This window comes from Petromyzon marinus, chromosome 35 (assembly GCF_048934315.1).
Source record: "Petromyzon marinus isolate PM22_M1 ecotype Great Lakes invasive population chromosome 35, UKy_Petmar_22M1.pri1.0, whole genome shotgun sequence".
In the NCBI taxonomy this organism is placed as follows: Eukaryota; Metazoa; Chordata; class Hyperoartia; order Petromyzontiformes; family Petromyzontidae; genus Petromyzon; species Petromyzon marinus.
In genome coordinates, this window is record NC_133701.1 from 3,482,519 (window position 1) to 3,507,932 (window position 25,414).

The following is a 25,414-nucleotide window of genomic DNA, read 5'->3' on the forward strand; positions in this document are numbered from 1 at the left end:
GTGACCTTTTGACCTTCCAAGCTCAGCGATGGAAGGATGGGAGGGGGCTGGGAGGGGGCAACAGCGCTTGTGGGAGGCCGAGGGGGCGGTTTGGCAAAGCGGTGAGAGGACCTATGTGGTGCAGGCCCTCCCAAACTCTAACCATGGTGACATCTCCTCGGAGAGAGAGAGTGGGGTGGGGGGGGGGTGTGATTGTGGCTTCGTGAGGCCACCCTCGCCTGCAGACGCGAAGCTTCTGGGCGAGTCCGTTCCGGTCCGGGTGACGGAGCGGTCCTCCCAGGGTGCGGCGATGCTCAGAGTCACCCTGTCGAGGGACGCAACATGCTCACTCAGCATCGCAACAACCTAAAAATAAAATGACGCTGAGGTTTCGAAAGTCAATGATGTCACATGGGATAGGGTACTTGGTGTATTTACAGATTGCTGAAGTACACTTTTAGAAGATTGTGTGTTTTGGCCCCTTTATGCTCCAATTGTGCTCAGGGTCAAATGTCATACATAATATGAAGACATTTCCATTTGTGAACACTTACAGCTGTGTGTGCACCACCTTACAGTCGAGAAAATACCCAGAAAATGTCACACTTCAAAACATGTATATATTATATACTGTACACTCGGGGCAAATATGGTATATGCCCTCCAAAGTGTATTCATTGCATGGCAATATTAACAAAATGTTGAATTTCCAAAGTCCCGAGAAGCTGAATTAAGTGAACAAAAAACAACATTTGTTTTTGTGCAGTTATCGGTAAACTGAGCAGAGACCATGAACTCAATACAAAAGAGAACCGTATGTAATCACGGGTTTGCCTCATTGATTCGAGAATTCAAGGTCTGTGTTACTGGCTCAGTACTTTGACCATGTCTTCCGGACCCTGAGCCACCCAACCACCACGGTGCGTCGTGTACATGTTGTCAGTGGAAACAAACTACAAAGTGGCAGCACGTCTGAGCGCCTGCATCCGCCGTCGCGATTGGCTGCAGAATTGCAGCATGGGCCCCGTTAGGTTTTTGCGTCGGACGTGCCAGGTCGTGGTGGTTGGAGCTCGAAAAACTGCATTTTTCCAAATGAAAAGCCCAACGGTGGCCAGGGTGACCTTCAAAAGGGGCCCAGAATAAACACGTCTGCTGTGGCCCGGGTGATTGATTGGCTGATAGAAAAATAAGCTGGAGGCGTGGTGCTGACTTTTTTACGGCCTTGTTTCATCTGGGAGCCGAAACATTTTGAAAGGGTTGAAAGAAACAGGTCACTAACAACCATTCCGCCCTCCACCCTGCTCCCACTGGCCCCAACCACATCCCCCCCTCCCCTTACACCCGCAGCAGAGCCGTCAGGGTGCTGGGCCCCACTGCCTGGGCAGGGCCACCCGTGCTCGCTTGCTTGTGCTCCTCCACACGGAGGAAGCGGAAAGGGGTCAGGGGTCAGAGTGGGCACATGAGTTAAACCACGCCGGCCGAAGCGGGGCGTTTGTTTGGCTTTCCCTGCCGCCAAGTGGTCTGTGATCGGAATGCCGCATCCATGCAGAGGGCCTCTGGGAAGCGTGGTGGTTGTGGCGCAAAGCGTAAACTTCCCACCAGGAAGAAAAGGAAAGCCATCACCGCTACTGATGCCACCACTGAGGGCCTGTGCGGTTTCCAGGTTTTTTTTTGTTGTTGTTCGGCTTCAGGAAAAAAATGTTTCCTCTTGATCACAGGTTTGTCCCCGAGTGCCGCTCTGTGGCCGGCGGGCGTAAATGTCCTCGAGTGGATTTTACACTTCGGTTGATTCTTGCAATTGGCCACTGTTCTGCGTAGAGTCATGACGCACGCCAACTGAGGGTTTCACCGATGTGATAGAGCAATATGAAGGAGTGAAAAACGAGCAGTTCCGCAGGCTTTACGTCAGTTTTCACACTGTTGTTGATGTGTTCTTGCATTCAATCAAATCCTCCTGAATACACCCAGATTTCATCCTAACTCAGAAGTTAAGGTGATAATGCCTGGTTAGTACTTGGATTAGAGACTCCTTAGAAATACCAGATGTTGCAGGCTTGAGCTTGAAGTGGCTGAAAGCATTGGATTCTTGAATCTATCATTGTGGAGCTTTGAGTGTCACTCCCTTGTATGCATTGGTTTTCTCTGGGTACTCTGGTTTCATTCCACGTGCCAAACACTCCTGGATAGAAATGGCCAAACTTAAATGGCGTTGTTATTCGTGCCGACATTTAATCCCAGACCTTCCTTTTGCAAGACTCCACCGTCAAAAGAGGCAGCGGACTGCGGCCTGGTCGAACAAACGTTCCAGCGGAACCTCGTGACCTGAGTTCGATTCGTTTGAGTGAGCCACATGCCTGTCCCCAGTCGCGGCTGAGGGCCTCCACTGGCCAGCGTGAGCGTCCCAAGTTACGTCAGCCAGTCGCAGCCCACGATAGCAGCCGCCCACACGTGCTGCAACGGACAATCAGCTGAATTACGTTGTTATCTCATGGGGTGTTTGAGCAATCTATTCGCGTGTTCAGAATATTTCCGTAATGAGAGCATGTGTTTTTTTGTTTGCAATCTTCTAAAGACTGCTTTAAAATATAAAAGAATAGAAGACATACGATGGCACTTTTTAGATACAATAAAATGTAATTGGTATGGTACAAACATTTGACGGAAAATGGTTTAAGAAAAACAAATCACCTACTTTATGTTAGGATTGTATCGTTTTACACCACATAATATTAAAACAGTTTCATAAAAAAAGAGTTTCTAATTCATTCGTGGAGAAATGGCTGACATTCCTAACAAGCTGTGCAAGGCGCGCCTAAACCCAATCACTTTACCCTCTCTGTAAATCTGTTCTCAACTCAATTCAGAATCAATAGTTACGTGGGTAAGGAGGTGGTGGAGGGGGGGCAGTAGTGATGGTTGTGGTGGTGGTGGTTGTGGCAGTTGTCGTAGTAGTAGTAGAGGTCGTTGTGGTGGCAACGGCAGTGATGTCGGTGGTGATTATCGCGGCAGTGACGGCGATGATAGTGGGAGCGGTGGTGGCAGCAGTCATGTCGTGGCAGTGGTGGTTGTAAAGTTGGTGATAGTTGGTGGTGACGCACTGTGCTATGAACCTGGCGACCGGAGTCTCTTCCTACTCACAACAAACATCGGTAATTAATATCTGAACTGGTCCTGGACCTCCCCTAGGTCCACCCAGCCTGAATGTTTGCCTGATGCGGTGTGTAAACATCAGCATTTGGGGTGACAAAGGTGGCCGGAAGCGGTGTTGGCCACCCAACCCGTTGTGGGCCGTGCCGGGCTTAATAGGTACCTCCTAACAGCACTTGCCCCGACAGTCTGTTAACGGATACAGGGGATCTCTGTCTTAGGTGGCATTAGCCGTGGTGGTGACATGCTCACCTGCAGGTGCCTGCAGAAGCACAAGTCCCACGCCAGGCCTGGGCAGTGCCACAATCCTCCCCAATAGCTGAGGGCCCATCAGCACGAGGTCGCCCAATGCTGCCGAAAGGAAGGAGAGGGTTGCGAGAGTGAGCCACGCTTGTTACGTTTACCACCGTCAGGTCACAAAAAAATTGTACGATTGTCATATCAGTGGCATAGATATTTCAGCGCGTAGGCGGTGCAACTGCGCCGAGGCCCACAGGCAAGAAGGGACCAGGCGTGGGCTAGAAATGGGGTGGAAATGGAAAGGGGGCCCTATTCAACCCTTGCACCAGGCCCAGGATCAATGATGCATCATTACGTGCTTAATGTTTGGCCATTTCTGTGTTAAGGGCTGTTTTTACATGCGAGAGAAAATTATAGTATCCAGAAAAAAAACTTATTTTACGGAGACAACTCTCAAAGACTAACACAGACGGGTATATGAACCCACGTGCTGTACTGCCATATCCTGGCCACCATGCCACCCAGTGGGGTTTATGATCTACCACGAATTAAATAACTATCAAGTACACAGGCGGTGCAACTCCACTGGGACTCACGGTCTGGCGGGGCCCATGTAAAGAGGGGGAGTGGGGGGGGGCAGGTCATATTGGGGCAAGGGGCCCCCGTGCCAAACACGCTACCAACGATGCCACTGAACGTGATTTCGAAAGTGTGCAGGCGCCGTGGGCCGTGCTCACTCACCGGGCCGCCTTCGCTCCCGGGACTGAGCGAGGGCCGGAATTGCGCTCCGTGTGCGTGGCTTTCTGCGGAGGGGGCTCCGCAGGCTGAGGGAAGGGGAACGGAGGGGTCACCAGGGGCAGGGTTATTTGCTGGCCACGGCGTTGGGCCAAAAGAATGTGACTTCAAGATGTGCGCAATTCCTTACAGTGGACCGACTAACAGCACCCAACTCCAATTAATTTATATTTTTGTTAAGTATCATTTGTTTTTCTAAAGGGGTTTGGCAATGTTGTGGGATTGGCGGTGGGGCCGGCGGCGGCGGCGGGGGGGTGCATTTCCAAAGCATCTGCGTCAAATGCACCGTGGCATATTTTTAAAGAGGAGGCCCACTGCCTGCCAGTTGTTTGACCCCAAAATTGTGACTTCAATTCGTGGGTAAACATACGCCACCATTGTTGTTCTTCTTCAACCTCGAGACAATTATCCCGTCCGGTGCGAGGGACGGAAATGGAGGCAGGACGGCTCTCTCCCGCTCCGAGCCTGTGCGCGGGCTGGCCGGGCGGCAGCTGGGAAGGCAGCGTCTGCACGGGGATGATCCCGGAGGAAACCGGATCGGCGTGCGTTGAGCTCCCAACTAAAACAATGACTTCACCTCCTGCTCTGCGGCTCTCGGGCCCGGGGGTGACGGCACTCGCTGACGCCGATCAGCTGCTCGCCGAGCAGACCCCAGCGACCCACCCCCTCCCACCCCCCGGCCGTGCAGGGTGCCGCGTTTTATGGCTCCGTTACCCCAGCCGTCCGTGCTGCTGAATCCGTGCCCCTGTTGAAGTCCAGGCTCAAGACCTGTCATTTCTCTTCTGCCTATGGGCGACTCATATGTATCATATAGCGAACTTGGTGACCTGAGTTCGATTCGAAAGCATGGCAGACTGCAGTGGTGATATCTGAATGGGTCCTGCTCCCTCTTCCAACTTCACCGACCTTCACTGATCAGCATGGTGACGTACGGTCAAACAAACTCATCTCGTAGTGGACTTACAAAAGGGGCAGTTTTATATACTTGAGAAGCGTCTATTTTAGTGTTTCACGAAGTGTCACCTACAATGTCATTGGAGGTCAGATCACCGGGGCCATGATTATGATGATAACAATGATGGCCATAATAATGGTGGCGACTGCGTTGGTCCCGAAGATGCTGATGAGATGACATGTTCTGTTGTACATCACCTCGTCTGCGCCGATGACTCGAGATAACGGGGGTCATGTCATGGGTGGGCGTGGGGGGATCGCACGGCACAAGTGGCTGCGAGCATGGTGAGTGATCATCACGCCGCTCAGCAAAGATCGATTCCCGCTGGACCAGGAGAAATGGGAGGTGCCGTATAACGATGCATCGATTCGTTGAATTTTTTCTTTTTTAAAACGCACATTCTTTATGCTGATGATACAGACATCGAATCGTGCTCTTGAGAATCTATTATTTACGATGTATGACATGTGAATGTTACATGTAGGCTAATGGAGTGAGCAAAAACTTGGCAGAAGAAAAATTTGCAAGGTGGAGAAAACTTAAGACAACAATGAATCCATTCTTGAATTGAATAACAGTGACATGCTCGGTCATTGGGTTGGAAAGTTAGTGGAGTGGTTAATGCACCGTGCTATAAACACGGCGACCTAAGTTAAATCCCTGGTCATGGCTAACATCAGTGGTGAGTAATATATCTGAATCACGCTGGGTACCCCCCCCCCCCCCTTAACCAACCCGCACTGACCAATGTGGTGAAATATGATCAAACAACCTTCATGAGGCAGTTGGTGAATAAAGGGACTGTGCAGCGACTACGATTCATGGCTGCCTGGCCATGGATGCTGGGACAGGGCGGCCAAGTAAGAGAGTTTGGACAAGGAATCTGGGAGGCCAGGTCACGTGACCTTGCAGAGGCAGATTAAGCCTCACCAGCTGTCAAGGTCATGCCCCAGAATGAGCTTATCATGGAATTAAAATAACAAAATAAATAAAAACAGAGAAGATTCATTATCGAGAATTCGTCCGCAGTGCTTGCAGCGGCATGCAGCGGCTTTTGCGGTCATGAACAAAAGTCACTTGAAAAGCATACTCGTCATATTAGAACGATAACAATCATTGGTACTACTCTTTTAAAAAAGAGACTGCATAAAAGTGGATAAAACCAAAGAAAATATAAAATTTCCATGTTTTGTTTTAATCATATTCAATCTTCATGATCTGCAAACTGCTCAAATACGCAATTGGCGGCATGCGGAGTGGGCAATTGCGTTTTAAAACGGCGCCATGAGTGGCCCAGTGGATTTGCTTACAGTAAAAAACAGCAACCTTTTTTTTGCCACGGTTGTCTTTCTTTTCCCTACGCCCTTTGCCGAACCCTGTTCTGAGAGGTCTGCGTCATGCGCCGGCGGATGAAAGGGATATGTTATGAGATTTGTTCGGAAATCCTGGACCCAGAGGCATAGCTGGACAGTCCCAGAAGGTTGACTGCCGGGCCCGTTTTCTCAGCGGTGCAGACGAGGCCGCCGTAGCGGCCTCGGCGCGGTACCACCGTCGCCTAAATGTGGTTCGTGGTCGGTGGTGGCCACGCCGAAAACTGGGCCTGAAGCTTGGGCCATGATTTTGATTTTTTTTTAGTTGGGTTTTGTATGCAGCTGTTGGTCCCCCGTGCTGGTGTGTGCGTGTTGACTTTAAGAATTGAGAGCATATGTCCTGCCATGCCTGGGGATCAGCCAGAGTAACCCGTTACATCAGAGAACACACATGGGCAAGGCTAGATTGCACGACCCGATTAACGCGGCCATTAGAAATCCGCGGAGGCACAAACTTGAGCCGTTTTTTTTATTTAGCCACTCACAAGAGGAGAGGAGAAATGGTCTACACTGAACCCCAACTCGCCATTCAGACAAACAGAAAACTGTTCCACAAGGGTCGGCCTGGCAATTCTGAAATGCACCTTGTTTATTGTGCCACAACGGGGCAGTTTGTTTTCCCTTCTCTTTCCCAGACATTAAACTCGGTGCCTTAGGCTGGCTCTGCAAGTTTGAGCCATGCCAGTCAATGGGTAGGAGTCATAACGCTGGAATCTTTTGTTTTCTTCATCGCTTAAGCACCATAGGTTTTGCATTTTTAGTTACGTAAGCTTTCACTGGCAGTAGTTTGTTTCTGTTTTGTTCATAATTTCAACAACAATTTATAACTAAATAAACAAATGAACAAACAGAATGATTAAAAAGGTGTTGTGGTTGGTGATTTATGAGACTTTAATACTGTTGATGACCAGTTTATCACTATCCCCAGTGCCCATGTGGCATGTGCATGCGGTGGTGTATTTCCACAGTGGAACATGGGTGTTAGACGATGATGGGTGTGTGTGTGTGCGCAAATGCATGTCCGCCCTCTGCGACATTTTCTTTTAATCTTTTAATGACTCTAAGTGCGGTCTCGTTTTCTGGACAGGAGCAATCTTGATGCCATTTTCTGTCTTATTTGTCCAGTAGCCGGCATTTACTGGTCTTTGATTCGTCGTGAGATTCCGTGCCTAATCGCCGCCGCGGCTTTGTGTGGGTAAATATAAAAAAAAATATCGGTGTCGCGCGCTTTCAGAGACGCGATCTCATGGCCTGGAATAAATACTTTGCTGCTTCTGCCCCGCAGCGTTATGCCTCAATAGATCAGGGAGGCATAGACCAGTCTAATAAAGGAACAGCAACGGTATCTTTAGAATGAGCGACCGAGGTAGGGGATAGGGGGTGGGGTATAGCGAAGTTGAAACATTGGCATTGCGCCTGGGGATGAGAGGTTGAGTTGGGCGAGTAGACTGGCCTGCTCACCGCCCCCATCAACATAGCCAAGTTGTACGTGGTAATCCATGGCCGACGGTAAAGTAGGCCTGCTGCATCAGTGGAGCACTTAACAAAGGTGCTGGCTATGAAAACCAGAGACAAGAAGTAGCCAAAGACTGAGAGGGCAATGGAGAGCAGCAATTGTTTGGAGGCAGGGCCTCACTGGCTAGCCCAGCACTGACCAGACCCCTCACTCATCATCCAACGCTTATTTAAACTTTTTTATTGGATGTCAAAAAAATACATCTTTTTTGTACTGTTTTGTACACTCCGTTGTGTCATTTGAATATAATTTCCCTAAATATATCGATTCTCTCATGCACTTTTTCATGCATGAAAGCGAGCGCAAAAAAACAATTTCTATCGCTTAATTGACGCGTCGCTACGTGACTACCCCTAACACGAATTAACTATCCAACGAGTATTAACCCTTTCACTGGACCAAATCCTAACCCTGGGGGCTTTGCCCTGGTGCCATTTGTTTTATTTCTGGTTCACGTTTCACTTTTGGTATACACAAGGGCTGTGAAGTTGCTCCCCAAACCCAGGAGGGCTTCCCTTTTGGGATCTGGTGTGCACTGCCACCTTGTGGCTCGGTTATGTGTGGTTGTGAGGGCAGAGTGTGCAGTGTACAGCCTTGGGGGCCATCCATTTAGTACGTACGTATGGAGGGAGGAGGGGGGGTTAACCCAAATGCGTAGCTTGCGTATGGGGGGGGTTTACTAACAATGTACGCATAGGAAACGGGGGGGGGGGAGGTGAAGGCTCGATAATAATTTGTCGACATTGGCCTTCAAATGAGTTCGATCGTCCGGCGGTGGACTATCTGTTTGCTTAAACACGTTAATATTATTAATCCTTGATCGTTTCTGAGTGGATTCGGGGGATTCTGGCCGGGGGTGTGCGTCTAGATGTACGTACGCAAAAAGTCCGCGTGCGTACAGGGAGGGGGAGAGGGGTCAAGTTTTGGACATATTTTTGCGTACCTACTAAATGGATGGCCCCTTGCACTATTAAACCAATCCCGACAACTTTCTGTAACTGATGAGGAACTCATCCGACAAACAAGTGCGTGTGGCCTGGAAGACAAACGCGAGCAATAATATAATAAAGGTGGTATCTAGACTCGTGACCACTGACTCGGTCCTGCCATCATACTTTGCACGTCACATGGCCTTATCATACGACATGTATAGTGCACACAGCAGCAGCAGCAGCAGCATCAGCAGCAGCATCATCATCATCAGCAGCAGCTCACCCCTTGTGCAGCGTCTCGGTGGAGCGAAGGATGCCGGATACCGGCCTCCTGGGCAGAGCCTCCCCCGTCTGGAGACACAAAAAATGCAGCGGATGATGCGACGCAGGTGCCAGGGGCGAAAGCGACACACACACGCACACACATACAAAAGAATAAAGATCCCGCGTATAGCCTTAACAGACTGTAGGGGCAAGTGCTGTTAGCGAGCACCTATGAAGGCCGGATCGGTACACGAGGGGGTGGGTGGCCAGCACCACGCCCGGCCGCCTTTGTCTCCCTAGTGGCAATGTTTACACACCGCACAGGTACTCATTTGAGGCTGAGTTGACCTAGGTGAGGCCCGGTTCAGATAATCGTCACTGGTGTTGGCCGTGAGCGGGAATCGAACCCGAGTCGCCAGGTTCATAGCGCAGCGTAGCGCTAACCGCTACATTATCGCTCCCCACACATACACACGCACACACATACACACACGCGCATACACACACGCACATACACGCGCACACACACACGCGCACGCACACTGACACGCACGCGCGCGCACGCACACACTGACACACACGCGCGCGCACACGCGCACACACACGCACACACACACGCACATACACACAACAACCGCCATTCGCCACTAAGTGGCGGTGACGTCACTACGACGCTTGTGCCAGGCCATGTGCACCTTGAGGCCACGCGAAGTGTCGAACGCCAGCTGGCAGGAGGTCACGGGGCAGACCCAGGTTGCCACGGGTCGACTGACTGAGATGACTGAGATGACTGGCTGAGGCACCACCTGTGCCCCCTAATGTGCCAACCTGCTGTGCTTTAGCCACCCGGCGCTCCGCTCACACACACACACGCGCGTGCGTGTAGCATTTTTATCGTGTCACCTATCCAGGACTCTTTACAGATGCCAGACTTTGTCCGCGTATATGCCTATACCTGACATTTCAGTGAAAATACAATGAGTGAATAAAGTAGTGCGCGGTGGTACGAGTGCTGCGATTTGGGAAACGGATGGCGTCGTTATCAGCAATTGGTACCTGCACCTGCCTTGGGCCTCTCAGAGGTCAGCCGAGCCTGACATGAGGACCTGGATGTGTAAAGAGCGGCGCGAGGCAGGAAAAGGCATCGTGCTGTCCACACCACCTCCTCGTGCACCTTGACGACCGCTCACAACTCTTACCTCAACATTCTGCTTGTGGGCACGTGGCGATGTTTATAAGGGGGCTCTCTCTGTACACTCACTGCGCCGTCAACATGTGGTCACCATGGAGGCAAGGCTGTCTTATCGTAAGCGTTTCTACAAGATGATGTTTGGTCCAACTGCTAAGTATTCTTACGTAACATGCCGTGCATACACGTAACAACTGAGCATTCACTCTGCTGTGGGACGCACCACCAGCACGCAGTGCGGGTTGATGTGTCGAGCGCCCGGGTTGGAACAGCGTGGGAGGCAGCCACTCCACAGCTTTCCGAGGAGGAAGTTCGACACACGGACGTGAGGATCGGCAGAGTCGGCCTGTCGGGGAAGAAGGGTGAAATGACCGATTAGCGGCTGCGCAACGATGATCGGGGAGGGCGGAATGGTGGCACCGTGGTTTGGTACCCATGCCATATAAACCTGGCGACCTGAGTGGAATTCCTGGCCACGGCGAACATCAGTACCGAGCGATATTGAAACTGGACCCTGGGCACCCCCTTCACCAACCTTCACTGATTGGTGTGATGAAGTATGGTCAAACAAGCACCCTGACTGACTTAGCATCGGAAGGCCTTTGCCAAGAAGTGCTTTGACAAAGTGATGTGAATAAGTTTGAATAATGCTCGCTTGACCTTGCCAGGCAATGTAGTGTAAAACACTACTGATCTAACAGTGCTGCAGCCATCGACAGCCCTAACCCCAGCACCATCACTCACTTACTCTCATTCACCCCACCTTAATCCGTTCCATTTTTCCATGCGTGGTTATGGCTGTGCTCGTTGACACGGCCACCGCCATACTCCTGGCTCCTCCTGGGCCTTCTCTTATTTCTGGCTCAACGAACGACGATGGCCTCAAATAAAAGTGTCCCCATGGTCAAACGAGTGGCGTGCGGTGCTCACCTCCGTTGGTAGCGCAAGTTGGAAGTTGGAAAATCCGCATTCCTATGGGAATGGAGAGATAGCTTCCAGCCGAGCCACCCACCCAGTTGTGAAGCGTGGTTGGCATGGGCCCCGGTGCAACAAATGGAATGGGCCCCCCCCACCCCTACCGATCATTTTCTTCGTAGTCCGGTGCCTGGGCCCTACTGGCCCGTGGTTCCAAAGTGTAGTTGCAACACCTTGCGTGATCGATAGCTATGCCACCGCACCCACCCACCCACCCGATCATGGTCAGCCCACGTTTGGCAGAGGAGCTTGGCCAGGTTGGTGAACACGGCCGGGTCTCCTGTGGCCACACGCAGCAGCCGCTCCAATCCCGCGTCGCCGCCGCTCCTCCCACCGGTGCCAAGCCCCAGCAGGGTGAAAAAGACGGGGGCCTTGCAGAGCAGGGGGCAGGCCTCCGCTGCCAGGATGGCCAGGTGTTGCGCCATCGCCATGCTGTCAAACAAGTACGTTGTACGAAACAAAATTATATTCCCCGTCGTTTGCTCCCCGCACGCGATTAGGGGGGCAACATGAAATCCATTAGACGGCACCAATAAAGGAGCAAATGTTGAAGTTGTTACTGGACGACAGAAAATGTTTACTATTTGTTTTGCTTCAATACATCTCCTCACAGGATTGCACAAGAGCAACTTGCAGCTGCTCGGGCAGGCTACGATCCTAAACCGCACAGCTTACGAAAGGACACTCTTTTGGCAGGGGCACGGAGTTCGGCAACAAGAATAAGACACCAGCTGGCGCGTGGGAGCGGCGCCGCGTACCGCGCATCAGAACGCCGTCCGTTCCTCGGGCCGACAGCTTTGGGCCACGCGATTCCAGCGAGCACGTAGTAGAGGGCGAGGTGCAGCATGTCGTCACGTGATCCCACCGTCGTCTGCCACACGCGAAAGGGGGCGAACGCAACAGGCAGTGGGGCGTGCGGCGCGCAAACCCATCGTCGTTCGCTGCTTTTAGCGCAGAACCTGCCGAGTCGCTCTACCTGGCCAGCGTCGCGGCCCAGGTGGACGGCGCTGAGCAGCAGACTGGCCACCCGCAACTGGACCTTGCGTGGGAGTCGCAGCAGGTCGCTCGTGTCAATTTCCCTGCACCATCAGAAGCAAACGCGCGCAGGTGCGCCACGCTCGGGACAAATTATAGAGAGAGGAATACGTCACAAACACTTGCAGCGGGCAGAGCTGCAGGTAAATGTATCATTTGGAGTGGTGTATTGTTATTATTCAGCAATTGATAAAAAAATAAAACTGGGAATGTTATTGTCCCAGGAAGACTTACAGATTTCCCAAGAGAGCTGCTACTTCATGATGATTATAGAAAACCAGGACAGGTGACAACTGAACACCACACTTCCCCCCCCCCCCCCCACCGCAGGAGTGGTGCCTGTGCAACAGGGCTGAGACATCTCACGCATTTGGTTTCAGAACAGGCGCCTCCTCGTACGCACGATGGGTTTTTCTATAGGCACTTCAGTTTCCTCCGCGTGCAAAGCATTTATTTAGGGGGTTGGCCAAACATCCCAGTTCAGGAACCCCCTGAAAAAATAATCTGGAGGCTCATTGAGGCTTTGCTGGATAAATAAAGAACTATTGTTATTATTATCCTCCTCGTGCGTGTGACTTATGATCGGTGTAAAACATGTGCCCGCTTATTTTTTTTTACGACACTCGCAATGTTCTCGGTGTAAATTCCAGGAGCCCTTGGGTCTCATGGCGAGGTGCAAGTAACCCAGGCTCGCATCTTACAAAACCACAAGTTGCTGACCTGATGTGGCTGAGCCCCGTGGCCCGGAGGGCCTGCTGGACCAGAGTGCAGGGCAGATGGAACTCCAGGGCAGCCTGCACATTAAACACAGTGCACGGCGTGAATTGCATTATTGCCTCTTGGGGACACGTTCGTGGAACGGGGTGGGGGGTGGAGTGTGTGGGGGGGGGGGATAGAGATGAAATACAGCTGTACGTGTCCAGAGCTGACCGGGGAGGGAAGCTGTCACCCAGCAGTGGGTAAAGAATGGCTAATTGTAGTTAACTATTTGTCTTTTGCCAACGTGACACATTTTTTACTGATTGGCCGCGTCGGGTGGTGGAGGGTTGCGACACATTTATAAATAACGTGATCTAACCCAAACACCTTTATTATGAATGGTATTGGTCGCGAAAGCCTGCTACGTGTTAAACCAGCTAATAGTGATGTTGATACTTTGTCACTCTGGGAGTAATGACAGTGGGTGGGGATTTTTCCTGCTTAGTGTGGCGTGCGACCTGAGTTTGTAATGCATGAATTACCCTCACACGCAGGCTTTTGTGCATTGTGTTTTTGTTTTCTCTACGACCGAAAGACACAGGCACGTTTAAACCCACAAGTGAAGACGTAATGTTTCTAGAGGCCCCTTTGTGCTGCCAAATGTGCATGCAGCTAAGATGCTCTCTGGTCCAGGTAATTTTTTTGACCATGTCCCACAGCAGGTGTGACCAGGCCAGGTAGCTTGTGGGAGGCGTCCCTGCTGGCGCATTCCTACACGAGGGTCAGCGAGCCTCACCGTGAGCAGCACCAGCAGCGTGCCGCGTCTCTCCTGCTCCTTGTGTCCCTCGTGGACCAGGCTTTCTAGCGCGCCGGTCACGTCGATGCCCAAGCGTTCCCTGCAACGAATACGGGAAGAGCAATTCGGAAAGTTGCCCTGCGCAGGCTGGCGCTCAGCGACGGGGCGGCGTTGGCACGGACGAGCCTGTCGCGTTCACCAAAGTGAACCCAAGACGCCCCGCTCCTCCCATAACGATGAGCGACAGCGTGCGAGTCCGTGGCCGGGGAATAATTAGAGGAAATCAAAGACAGAGCCAGGCAGCGCTTGCCCGCTCCCAGTTTTGCCGAGGGCACAGCGGACTGCACACGTCGGCTTCCGCGAGCTTTTTGTAATTTCGGAAAATAAAAAAATAAAACTAATTCGTTATTTTATACGCTCGTACTACATTCTTGTGGCTTTTTTTAACGAATGCAAAAGATTGACCTTTGAACTTTGCACTGCAACAGATTTGTGGCTAACAAAAGCCACTTTTGGGGGGGGGTGGATGGTGGTGGGGTGGGGGTGAGCGAAAGAGAGAGAGGGGAAAAAAAGAGAGCACTTTTACCAGCTGTGTCAGCAAACGGCCACAACAGCGCGTGCACGCTCTACTGCCCAGCGCAGCACGCATGATTAGCCAGGGTGGCCCTGAGACAAGTGGGGTTGTGGAAGGCGGCGGCGTCGGCGGCGGGGGGGGGGCGGCATTCACTCTGACTGTGGGGAAGAAGGGGGCACGTCAAGTGAGCCGGTGGGGAGCTGTGGGGAGGTGGTGGTGGGGGGGGGGCGATGAGGGGCAGGAGGGACGGTCACTGTGGACCTTTGTTCTTACGACACAATCTCAGACTCCCGCTTTGTGATAAGTTCAAGCCGATTTAGAGCTTGTATACAATTACGGAGATCGTGCAAATGTTACAATGGGAAGGCCGATGGGCATGCTTCGGTGTGTGTAGGCACGTTGCCCGACATCGCTCACTGGGCCCTCCGTTTGCGAGCGCGCACGCACGTGTGTGTCCCGTGGATCTTCTCTGTGAGGACATCTGTACCTCTTATCGTGCTGTTTATTTTTCTACCGAGACTTGTCTGGCCACGGCTCTCCTCATCTGTCCAGCGGTATCGCTATTATTCCACAAATGCATTATTCCCATTACACATTTCCATCTTGCGTTGTAGATAATCATTACCGAGTGGTCCATCTTGCGGTCACCTATGACACAAGACAAAGATCCCCCATATAGCCTTAACAGACTGTAGGGGCAAGTGCTGTTAGCGAGCATCTATGAAGGTCGGAACGGTACACGAGGGGGTGGGTGGCCAGCACCACACCCGACCGCCTTTGTCTCCCCAGTGGCTATGTTTACACACTGCACCAGGTACTCATTTGAGGCTGAGTCTACCTAGGGGAGGCCCGGGATCAGTTCAGATAATCGTCACTGGCGGTGTTGGCCGTGAGCGTGAATCGAACCAGGATCACCGGGTTTGTAGCGCAGCGCGCTAACCGCTACACTACCGCTCCCCACCTATGACACGCGCACACACGCACGCTTTGTCCAACCGCGGATGGTTTTGCCATGCCGCAGCGGCTTTTACCCAGGGCCAGATTAAGGTTTTTGTTAAGCGAGCATCGATCACTGGGGCACTGCAGTTTGCAGGAAGGACACCTCCAGCACCGGGGATCTCGCTCCTTCAATGTCCAGGGCTCTCACCCCTTCGTGCTGCACCACTCGAGCTGCGCCTGCCCCTGCGCCGTGTAGGCCAGATAGGAGAGACGGCGTTGGTCCAGACCTTTGGGACATCAAAAGCCGGCACAGATGCACGCACACACACACACAGAAGATAAATATCCCACATACAGACTTTTCAGATAACTGCTGTCAGCATGCATATACTAAGGCCAGCATAGCATACGAGGAGTGGTGTGGCCACCACCGTCCCTGGCCCCTGACTGGCGATATTTATTAGCTTTACCAAGTACTCATTTATGGCTAGGTTCACCTAGGGGAGGCCCAACACATGTTTTGATAGTACTTGCCAATGGGGCTTATTCATGTTTGGGAATCAAACCCGGGTCGTCAGGATGGTAGTGTACAGTGCCCGAACCACGATGGCACACCGCTCCTCACACACGCACTCACACACGGATGAACACACATTCGCACGCCTGCCACACTTACAATGTCCTTTTTCCACCCATTTAACGAATTAAAAATACCACCCATTCACGATGAATATTTCACAAAAACAGACGAATATACTTAAGGCAATTGTTTCAGATACTGTTCCTCTCTCGGGACACCTAATGCTACTGCTCAAAATATTGGCAGATTATATATTTCGGCCGACAGCATTGGCAATTTACATTTATTTCAATGATAGGGCAAGAACCTACGATGAAGTTGGTGAATTCTTGTTGTACTTATATTGGTTACACCATTGCCAGCAGAGTCACTTAACTTTCTATATTTATTATGTTAACAACCAACGTTAAAATTCTAAATCCGCGAGGATTTAACAGTGCCGTAAATGGAACTTACTGCACCGTCGGGTGCTCTTCCTCTTCTGGCCCTGGCTGTCACGGCCTCCGTGTTGAAGGCCCCATGACTCCCCCCCACCGCCCACCATTTCCCTTGAATTTGTTGCAATTATCGGTCAAAGCCTACTCCAAATATTTTCCAAACCCAAGCCTCTATTTCCCCTCCCCACCGCTTGTCTCAAAACATGAAACGTGTATTCCCAGTCAAGTTTTTTTTCCCTTCAAAATGAGCAACAAACCACTCACCGTAAATAGTTTTGTTTTGTTCTGAACTAAACGCTAAGTTGGTCGTCACATCACAGCGAAACACCTTGGCAGTGGTTTCGGTGGCATCCCGCGATGAGCCCGCAGCGGAAACTATTTTTGGGTGCGTCACGTGCCCACAAACATTATGCGATGAACAAACCCGCAATAACTTAATTACATTCACCGTTGCGCGAATGTAGCACTTAATTTAATAGACTCGTTACAATTACCTTTATATAAATAGCGTCAATGACGCTGATGCGCTCTTTTATATATTTGTTGTAATGAGCTGAGCTCAATATTTGTGGATGTATACCGAGGAAATGCAGCAATTTTAATAATTTCAGGGGCCCGGTGGATTCTATTATTACATCGTGGGAGGTGATGGCGGGTCGGGGAGGCCTTCATCCAGCAGTGGATTGTTGTGTGTGTTTAGTTTGTTGTCCTTCCCCCTGCATCTCCGATTAGCACGGCTGGCTACGTACGGTGCGAAAGAAGTTCAACATACAGTACGTACTCATAATTATATATATATGTTTTCTTATAAATTCACGGCTCCCTTGGGCCGTCAAGTGAATTTAGGGCTGTAATTTTCACGGCACAAACCAAGGGGTGGAGTCTTACCCACGTTGTGTGGCTCCTCCAAGGGAAATCTTCGCATGAAGTGAAGCGTCTGAAACAAAAAAATCTAGAGAACTTCAAAAAGGCAATAATCACCAGTATCCGCCGTACGGTGAAGGTGAAATCTTGGTATAAAAAAAACACATCGCACCAACGGTAAACGTGAAAGCCCAACTAAGAGCTGTGTGAAAGGGTGACAGGCTAAGACGAATTGGGGAGTGTGTGTGTGCTGAGCGAAGGACGTAGGTGGTGGTCTCTCTACAGGCGTGTTTGATCATGTGTGTCAATCATTTGCCTGGACAAACACGTGTTCGTCGAGTGACATGAGGTTGGCACTCTCGTCAATAGCCAAGCCTCGCACGTCCTCTTGCACAAACACCACGGCAGATTAAAACATTCCCCTCGGTGTGAAAGGCTACTACCTACGTAATGTACGTCATCAGCTTTTAAGACGGACGGACGCATAGTCCGTCACATTTGAAATAGCGTCATTTGTGAAATGTGCAATACTCTAGCAACAATTTTAACTTCTCTCCAAATCCCTCGCGTACCCGTTCGCCATAGCTGCACGTCTGCATGAGGTTGTGACGGGACGATGGCACAAAGATCTCCATCCTGGAAAACTTCCGTCTCTAGGGGGGCGGCATCACACATGACATGCAGTCTCTCCTCATTGTACAGATGTTTTTTTTTTCAAACTCTTCAGTTTTAAAAGATTTACATATATTTAACGTTTTTTTTTGTCTTGTCAAATCTGGAGGGTTTTGTTGTTGTAAATGTTCAGCTTTATATTCGTGGTTCTTTCGGTAAAGTCACGTTGAAGGGCAACAATAAAATAATAGGATTTGATGAACCTATTAATAGGATTTGATGAACCATTTCGGGTCTTAATTGATTGTTCACGCTTACGGTGGCTTTCAGACAGCATACATTCATTTTTCGTCTCTCCCCTCCTCTTTTCCGAACATAGATGGACTCGTCCATCTAAACAAACTGTCAAATCGCTATCCGTGGTGCTAACGTAAAAAAATACAAACCGCCACTTCTTTCAAATGTTCTTGCTGTTGGTTTTCACACCTGATGATGACTGTTTGTGTTGCAGTCGAAACGTCGTGAGAATTTTATTGTTTTATATATATTTTATTATTTTATTGTTGCCCTTCAACGTGACTTTACCGAAAGAACTAAGAATATGAATCACTGCAGTCACGAAAGCTTTAAATCAAAATTTGTTCAGCTTTAGTTGATAAACACAGAGGCGTTTGCCCATAGAGTCTAGAGCAGTGGTTCTTAACCTGGGGTGCACGAACACCCTGGGTGTGCGAGATGCACTTTCTGGGGGTGCGAGACATGTACATATTTTTTTAGAAGGTAAATCATCGAAACACAAATTAAGCACGGATATGTAAGTACACCGACTCTGTTTCATCAAACCCTATGTATTTATTAACAATATACTTTTTTACGATTTAGAACCCAAGGGGTGCTTGGCTGCAGTAAAGGTGAATAACCACCGGGCGAGAGGCTTTCATTCTCCACATCAGACAACATTACAGAGGCACGGCAAAGCCATCGGAACGTAGGGGCAGTGACGAATATCTTAACACGACATACGGCGTCACCTTACGCATGCGAGACGACCACCTCGCACTTGCTGCCAGCCTCTGTTTCAGTGTCTTGTCGCTAACAATTCATGGGCCAGCTTGTGAAGGATCCATGCAAACTAAGACGGAACTTTCCAAATCAAGGGCGGCTTGAGGCCATTGGCTACCGCAGCAGCAGCTGGCTGGCATGTGGGAATGCCCCTGTGTGCGACGGCGACATCGTTTTGGGAAATTCGAGTCTCCGAGGGCACCTCGAGCCCGCGAGCGTTCGACCCCTGCGAGGGCGACTCGTCGACGATGGGTGGCAGCGGGACTCACGATGGGCCGCGGGCTCAGGGCTGCGTCCTGAACGTACTGCTCCACGCGCAGGCGCTCGGTCGACGTCGCGAGAAGACCGTCCAGAGACCAGACGCGTGGCAGGGAGTCTACGGCGTGGACGCGGTCTGCGGGGAACGCAACGCTGCACGCTCAACCTCACGGTTCTACATTCTGTTACGGATCTGCCTTTAATAATTGTCGTAGAGGCGTAAATGCATAACTGTACAAATACAATGTTGTGTTTTCAAGGGATGTCCATCCAGCACATATTTGATTTTGCGATATGATTGTACATGACTTCTGTTTCGTAAGTTGAGCCCAACTTTTCTAAGTTGCCTGTGGTTGCCTTACAATAACAATAAAAGTTTGCCCAAATCTGAAGCAATGGGTAACTCAGATGGCAACTTTCAATCACATCACAGAGATGACAAAGTACCCGAGATTGCGCGCAGCACTCTGTATCGATCAACCATCGTCCTCAAACACACCTTTCAACAGACTCTGTGGCTCTTTGGCATTGCCGTGCGAAATTACCACAGTTGCTCAAATTTTGTTTATAGCTGGCGGCGATTGCTCTGAAATTGTCCTCGCGTGGGGCTGCCCGCCACCGCGTGAACCCACAGTGAGGGTCGCGCTGCAGAGCCGGGTTCCCGTGGAGCCTCAAGTTCAGGACGTGCAGAGGTCGCAGGCTATGCAGACTCTGCCACTGCAGAAGGTTTCCGGACAAGTCGAGGCTTCCCAGCGCCACGAACACGCCCAGGCCGGCCACGCACTCAAGCTGCACGTACACACACGTACACGCGTCGGTGGGATGAAAGCTGGATGTGGTGGTTCACACTTATAATCCAGCGATGACATCCAGCGGGGAGAGTACGGGAGCTGAAAGGGTACGGACACCGTGCAGTAAAATAACCACTATGACCCACACGGTGTATTGAGGCTCTCATCCATTCGTGCATTGACAAAAAGGTATTTACTTGTCCAAACCATTATTATTCAATTATATTATTACTAAAAACTGTAGCCATGTTCTAGAGGACGCACATTCATTTCCGGAAATTTCAATGAGACACAGGTGGAAGGAATCATAATATTGAGCCGTGCAGCTCAGTGCGAGGCTTGGCTGTCACGTGCCTGGTTGTTTTGCAGGTCCAGGTGCCACAGCCGTGAGCAGCGACTCAGCGAGTCCAGGTCCCGCAGGGCATTGCCTCTCGCAAGCAACGCTTGCACGTTGGGACAATTACCCAGCTCCTCCAGCCAACCTGCACGCTCCCACCCCCACGCAAAGCGAGGTGGTAAGCTGCTGACCCGCCCCTCCTGGACATCTGTGATAAAGAGCTTCATAGCTCAGCAGATTCCTCCAGGATAAATATTCTAATTCTGATATAGCCGATCTCTGGTGGGTTTTTTAAAGCAATATCACCCCCCCCCCCCGCCCCCATGTTGACCTGTACCCCTTTCCGACATCAGTTCCATTCGAATAAATTATGTTAAGCATTCTAATGTCCTGGTCCGTTTGATGTGTATGCCCCCCTCCCCTACCCCCGACTTCATATGTGACCACAATTATACGACTTATAAATGCAATTTGTTTTTGTACATTTGCATCATATGCATGAGTGGCGATGCCTATTTCTGCCTGTATATATATTGCACGATCAAATGTCTGCTAAATCTATATTTGACAGAAGAATTGGCAGAAGTCGGTAAAACAAAAATGCCGCTTCAGAAATTTGTGCCGTGAACTATGTCAATGAGTGGCCAAAATGCTGCCATTATAAATCAATGTCAGATTTTCCAGAACAGGATTCCTAAGGTCAAGGAATGCCTTATCTATTTTTTTTTGTAAAGTAAACATGCATTAGGTCATCCTCGTTTTGTGGTAGGAAGCGTAATCTTGCTGGTTAAAATTCCAAGACGATTGCTCAAGGGCACAGAGATATCAAAGACACTCCCGAACAGCATGTATACAATTATTTTCGGCAAGTGTCTGGTTCACATGCGTCTCTGTTATAAAACGCTCACGAGTGATGTCACCTGCGTGGGAGTTAACTATAAAGCCTTTGTTATATCTGGCACCACTGCTCTCACCTGAAACTGACCTGGGACTCATTAGTTAGGGGCCCCGGCCCCCAAGAATGGCCTGGAATTTGTTGGTGCTCTCCAAGGCTGTTGTTGGAGCTCGTCGTTGTTGTTGGCGTTGAGCCCCGGTTGCCACGGTGGCGAGATGTTAACTACCTCACCTGGTATACAGGAGGTTGTGGGTTCGATCCCTACCCTGACACCTGTATATTTGGAGTTTGCATGTTCTCACAGGGGTCATGTGGATTTTTCTCCGGCTCCTCCGGCTTTGCCCTCTATACTGTATTTAGAAACATGCTTTTCTGGTATTTGACTGCTATACATTTCCACACGATATGACAATTGGTTGAGCTATCATTTGTGGCCAGATCGCTTTGAAAAAGAGCTCTATAGCTCAGTGGGCCTTACCGGGTCAAATAAAAAAATAATTTAATAGGTTTTTTGGGGGGGGATGTAACACAGTGTTGCCCTCCCATATCCCATGTTTCCCTGCCTGGATCCCCTGTCTTATGCCCCTTATGTAATTATTTAATCTTTGAAAGTATCGAAATACATCGTTGCATGTAGTCGCTATGAAACTGAAATCATAGTTGTAGGTTTTTGTATATAGTGCCCTTTATAGTACTCTTACATTGATAATATATTAGAATGCAACCTTCAAATATCCTCCCTGGAAGTCTAACGCTGTTTGAGGGCCCTGATATTGATGAGTGCACAGGTGACACGAAACCCCACACGATATTTCCGTCGATATTGTATGAATCCTTCTCAAACTACCATTTCACGATGCTTATATCCATTGCGGGCTCCAAAACCAGTGGTGAAAATTGCACATTCCCATGACGGGGGCTAAAATTATCCACAGGAAAGTTAAATCACTGCTGACATTCCCACTACGATGTACTGTGGTTATCGGGTACGACCGGCTGAATTGACTCCAGCCACCCACCCCACCAGAATTTAACTCTCAACTTTCCAATGGCAAGTCAAAAGCTCTGCCAACGTCCTGAATACTTACCACAACGTTGCTGGTATTAGGTTCATGCTATGCTGCCAGTGTGCTCCGGCTCAATACTTGTCAACTGGAATCTGTCCAACTCACCATGAACTCCTCCCAGGAAATTTAAGCACGCTGCCAACGGTGGCTTCACGTAGCATCGAGCCTTGCTTTGATTGAGGTTTATTAAATGCAGGGAATTAACCTCAACTGGCACGTTAATTCTCAAAATATGCCATTGTATGATTGTTATTTTTTTATATTCTCATATTGCTTACATCAAATGTGGGTCAACAGACTTAATGTGAACCACACAAGAGGCTCTTTGTGGCATTCGCGGCAGTTATAAGCCGCACGCAACCTGTCTGAGGGCCTGTGGCGCGTGGATGGTTACGGTGGCTCGATGCCGATCGTTGCGTCGTTGAGTTTGTGCCGGAGCTGTGTGACCGTGGCGAGTATGCAGTGCTGGAACTTGCCCACGTGTGCGTCAGATACGTCCAGGTACTCCAGCTCCTCCAGCGGGGCCTGCACCCTCGCCTGCAAAAGCTGCGGCGGTTACCGTGAAATGGGGCACCACAACCATCATCATCACACATTACCATTATCGTCATCATCATCATCATCACCGTTGTCAGTGGCGCACCCAGCTAAACGTTCAGAGGCAGAATTTTTTTTTTCTACGAAGAGCACCAAATCATAAATACATTTCCCAAAGTTATTAAATGTTATAAAATGAGATATACACCGAGAATGATCATTTTAGTTGTTTATAATTTTACATTATTTAAACAATGGTTGTTTATAAATGTCAGGTGGGCGGAGGCAACTGTCGCTTTTTATCTCCCCCCCCCCCGCCTCGGGTGCGCCTCTGATCTTGTCATGAAGCAAAATTAACTTTTATGCCCTTTGGCAGTTTGGCCTTTGGGATTCCATGCTAGTGCATTACATGGGCGTGCATGCGGCCCTGGAAAGAATTCTTCATTCGTAAACAGTTTCCAAAATGTAACATAACATGGTAATTAAAAAGGCTAGAAATGCATGGCAGGACAGTTCAATGTTAATGGAAAATATCTCTCCTGTGTGTTTTCGGACTGTGTGGCGTGTTATTCCACGTGATGTTCGACGTTTCGCTCCAAGTGCTGAGACCTCCTTTAGTTCCTGAAAAAGCTCCCAAACTGAAAAAGCTCCCAGCACGTGGAGCGAAACATCGGCCACAATGCCGAGCAAGATGCGGCATAACCCGAAAAACACATCAGAGCTATACAGCGCAACGATGGAAAGCTAACGTGGCAATGCGATGGAAAATGTTTACCGGTTTCCAATCTAGAACTTTCAACAGCATTCTTATGCAGCTCTTGTGAATCTACTGGCAGTATTGATGCAGCAGCTACTTCCCTCCAGCAAAAGTAATGGATTCCAGGTTTTTTTTAAAAAGTCTCTACATCAGTGTGTGTGAGTAAAAAAAACTCGCTGCTTTTAGGATAAACTGAGGTCACCATGGACGGATCAATGTGCTCTGCCTCACGTGCTGTGCATTGAGCGTGTAAGAAAGGGGGACCACTGCAAATTACCTTGTCCAAGAGACGCATCGTGGAAACGGGACTCCCTCAAAGCGTGCAATTTCCTGGAACAGTTAACACAATCAGTGTCTTTAAAAAAGAAAAGTATGTTTACAGTATAAGACAAACTACGTCGTGCGAGTTGGCACGCTGCTAGGAAGGAGGACATGGGACTTCTAGAGGGCTAAATGAACGTGTGACAGAAACACGCGCACTCGTGTGACACAAGGGTTAGAATTGAAACAATACAATTCAAATAAACGATTCACTTCACGGAAGAGTAGTGTTTTGCACTTCGCTCATACGGCATTACCACTACAAACCATATATAAGATGAAATGAAAACGATGTAGCATAGTTTGAATGCTCTTTGCGGGAAGCCACAATTTCCTCTGGTCACGATGTGCATACTTTGTAGAAAAATATATTTCACCACTCTAATCACTCGCCGTTCCCGTCCAAAGATCTTTCGCAATCATAAAGAGAATACTGGTTTTATTAACATACACAAATTAGGTCAGAACATATTTTTTTAAAGCACTCGACAGTACAACATTTCTAGCCAGGCAAGACAAAACTTACATTTGCTCATGGACTTGCGTGTTGGGTGGTGTATGCTTTGTGTGGCCCAAGCTTGTTATATCTCCACACCGATCCTTCTGCCCAACACACCGTACAAACTTGCAGCGTTCTGTACACTTGTACCGGTGTCTGGGCAAGTGTGGGCTGTATGTAGTGTACCGGTAAATATTTGTACAACACCGTGCAGAGGGATACGGACGCGACTCAAGGTTCACAGCCAAGAGAGGGGGGGGGGGGGGGGGCTTTTGTGTGGCCACAGTGATCTGTGTGTGTGTGAAGCCGTAGTTAAGTGAAAAGCCCTCGAATGTTTTGGAGTACAGTGAATGAAACTTAATATCGTGGATTTCCACCCCCCCCCCCCAACTTAATTTCTTAATTTGATTTTCATTGAGACATCATCAAAGGGGGAAAAGTTTCAACCATGAGTGGTCTGGGAATGGAATGAGGTCATCGGTCTCCATGGCTTCGGGGATGCGAGCGTAAAGCCCCAGTAAGCACAATGTGCACGAAGCAGCAATGTGAGAGTTTTTAGAATTCTCTGGCAAGGGCTGTGGCTCTGAGAGCGCAGTGGAATGAAGATTCCCTGATGGGACACATAGACTGTTTATTGTGGAGATGTGCTTTGTGTGTAAGCTGTTCACACCATGCAAATGCGAACCCACCCTAAAGCCCTTGCGTGAATTATATTACACTCTACACACACAATTGACTTTTCTCCCAGTTACTTTGTGCCGCGGTGGAATGGTGGTGCAGCGGTTAGCGTATTGATTGCGCAATGAATTCGGCCCCCTGAACTCAATTCTTGGCCACGGTTAATATCATTGGTGAAGGATCCTACGCTGACCACCGTGAATTATTGTCATACAACCCCCATAACCAACAGGCGTGAATAGGAAGGCCTTAATTACATGTCGATACTTTGTATTGTATATTACTATACTACATATGGGTTGTCACTTTCAGAC

At 49.6% G+C, this 25,414-nt stretch overlaps 1 protein-coding gene across 2 annotated transcripts; it reads right to left on the minus strand.

Annotated features, from left to right (window-relative positions):
• Nucleotides 1–21: 21 nt before the first annotated feature.
• LOC116948858 (uncharacterized) lies at nucleotides 22–24,677 on the minus strand. Of its 2 annotated transcripts, none has more exons than XM_076071831.1 (20): nucleotides 24,450–24,677; nucleotides 23,880–23,932; nucleotides 22,785–22,845; nucleotides 20,364–20,491; nucleotides 19,851–20,007; nucleotides 19,230–19,354; nucleotides 17,859–17,939; nucleotides 17,311–17,359; nucleotides 15,614–15,692; nucleotides 13,893–13,992; nucleotides 13,118–13,191; nucleotides 12,339–12,441; nucleotides 12,121–12,233; nucleotides 11,578–11,794; nucleotides 10,611–10,733; nucleotides 9,218–9,285; nucleotides 4,108–4,190; nucleotides 3,379–3,477; nucleotides 2,334–2,430; nucleotides 22–304 (listed from the first exon to the last, which is right to left on the minus strand). In XM_076071831.1, the coding sequence occupies exons 2-20, from the start codon at nucleotides 23,895–23,897 to the stop codon at nucleotides 112–114; spliced, it is 1,968 nt and encodes a 655-aa protein (XP_075927946.1). In that variant the 5' UTR covers nucleotides 23,898–23,932; nucleotides 24,450–24,677; the 3' UTR covers nucleotides 22–111. The 2 variants fall into 2 exon arrangements, with proteins under 2 accessions (XP_075927946.1, XP_032821925.2); XM_032966034.2 differs by having other exon boundaries at nucleotides 22,785–22,854.
• Nucleotides 24,678–25,414: the final 737 nt, after the last annotated feature.

Excerpts from the sequence above, each read along its gene's own strand:
- LOC116948858 (XM_032966034.2), bottom strand. Across the intron at positions 20,492-22,784 it reads CGTATCTGACGCACACGTGG|GTTGGCTGGAGGAGCTGGGT; the intron begins GCAAGTTCCAGC and ends GGGAGCGTGCAG. Across the intron at positions 20,008-20,363 it reads TGGACCTGCAAAACAACCAG|CTTGAGTGCGTGGCCGGCCT; the intron begins GCACGTGACAGC and ends GTGTACGTGCAG.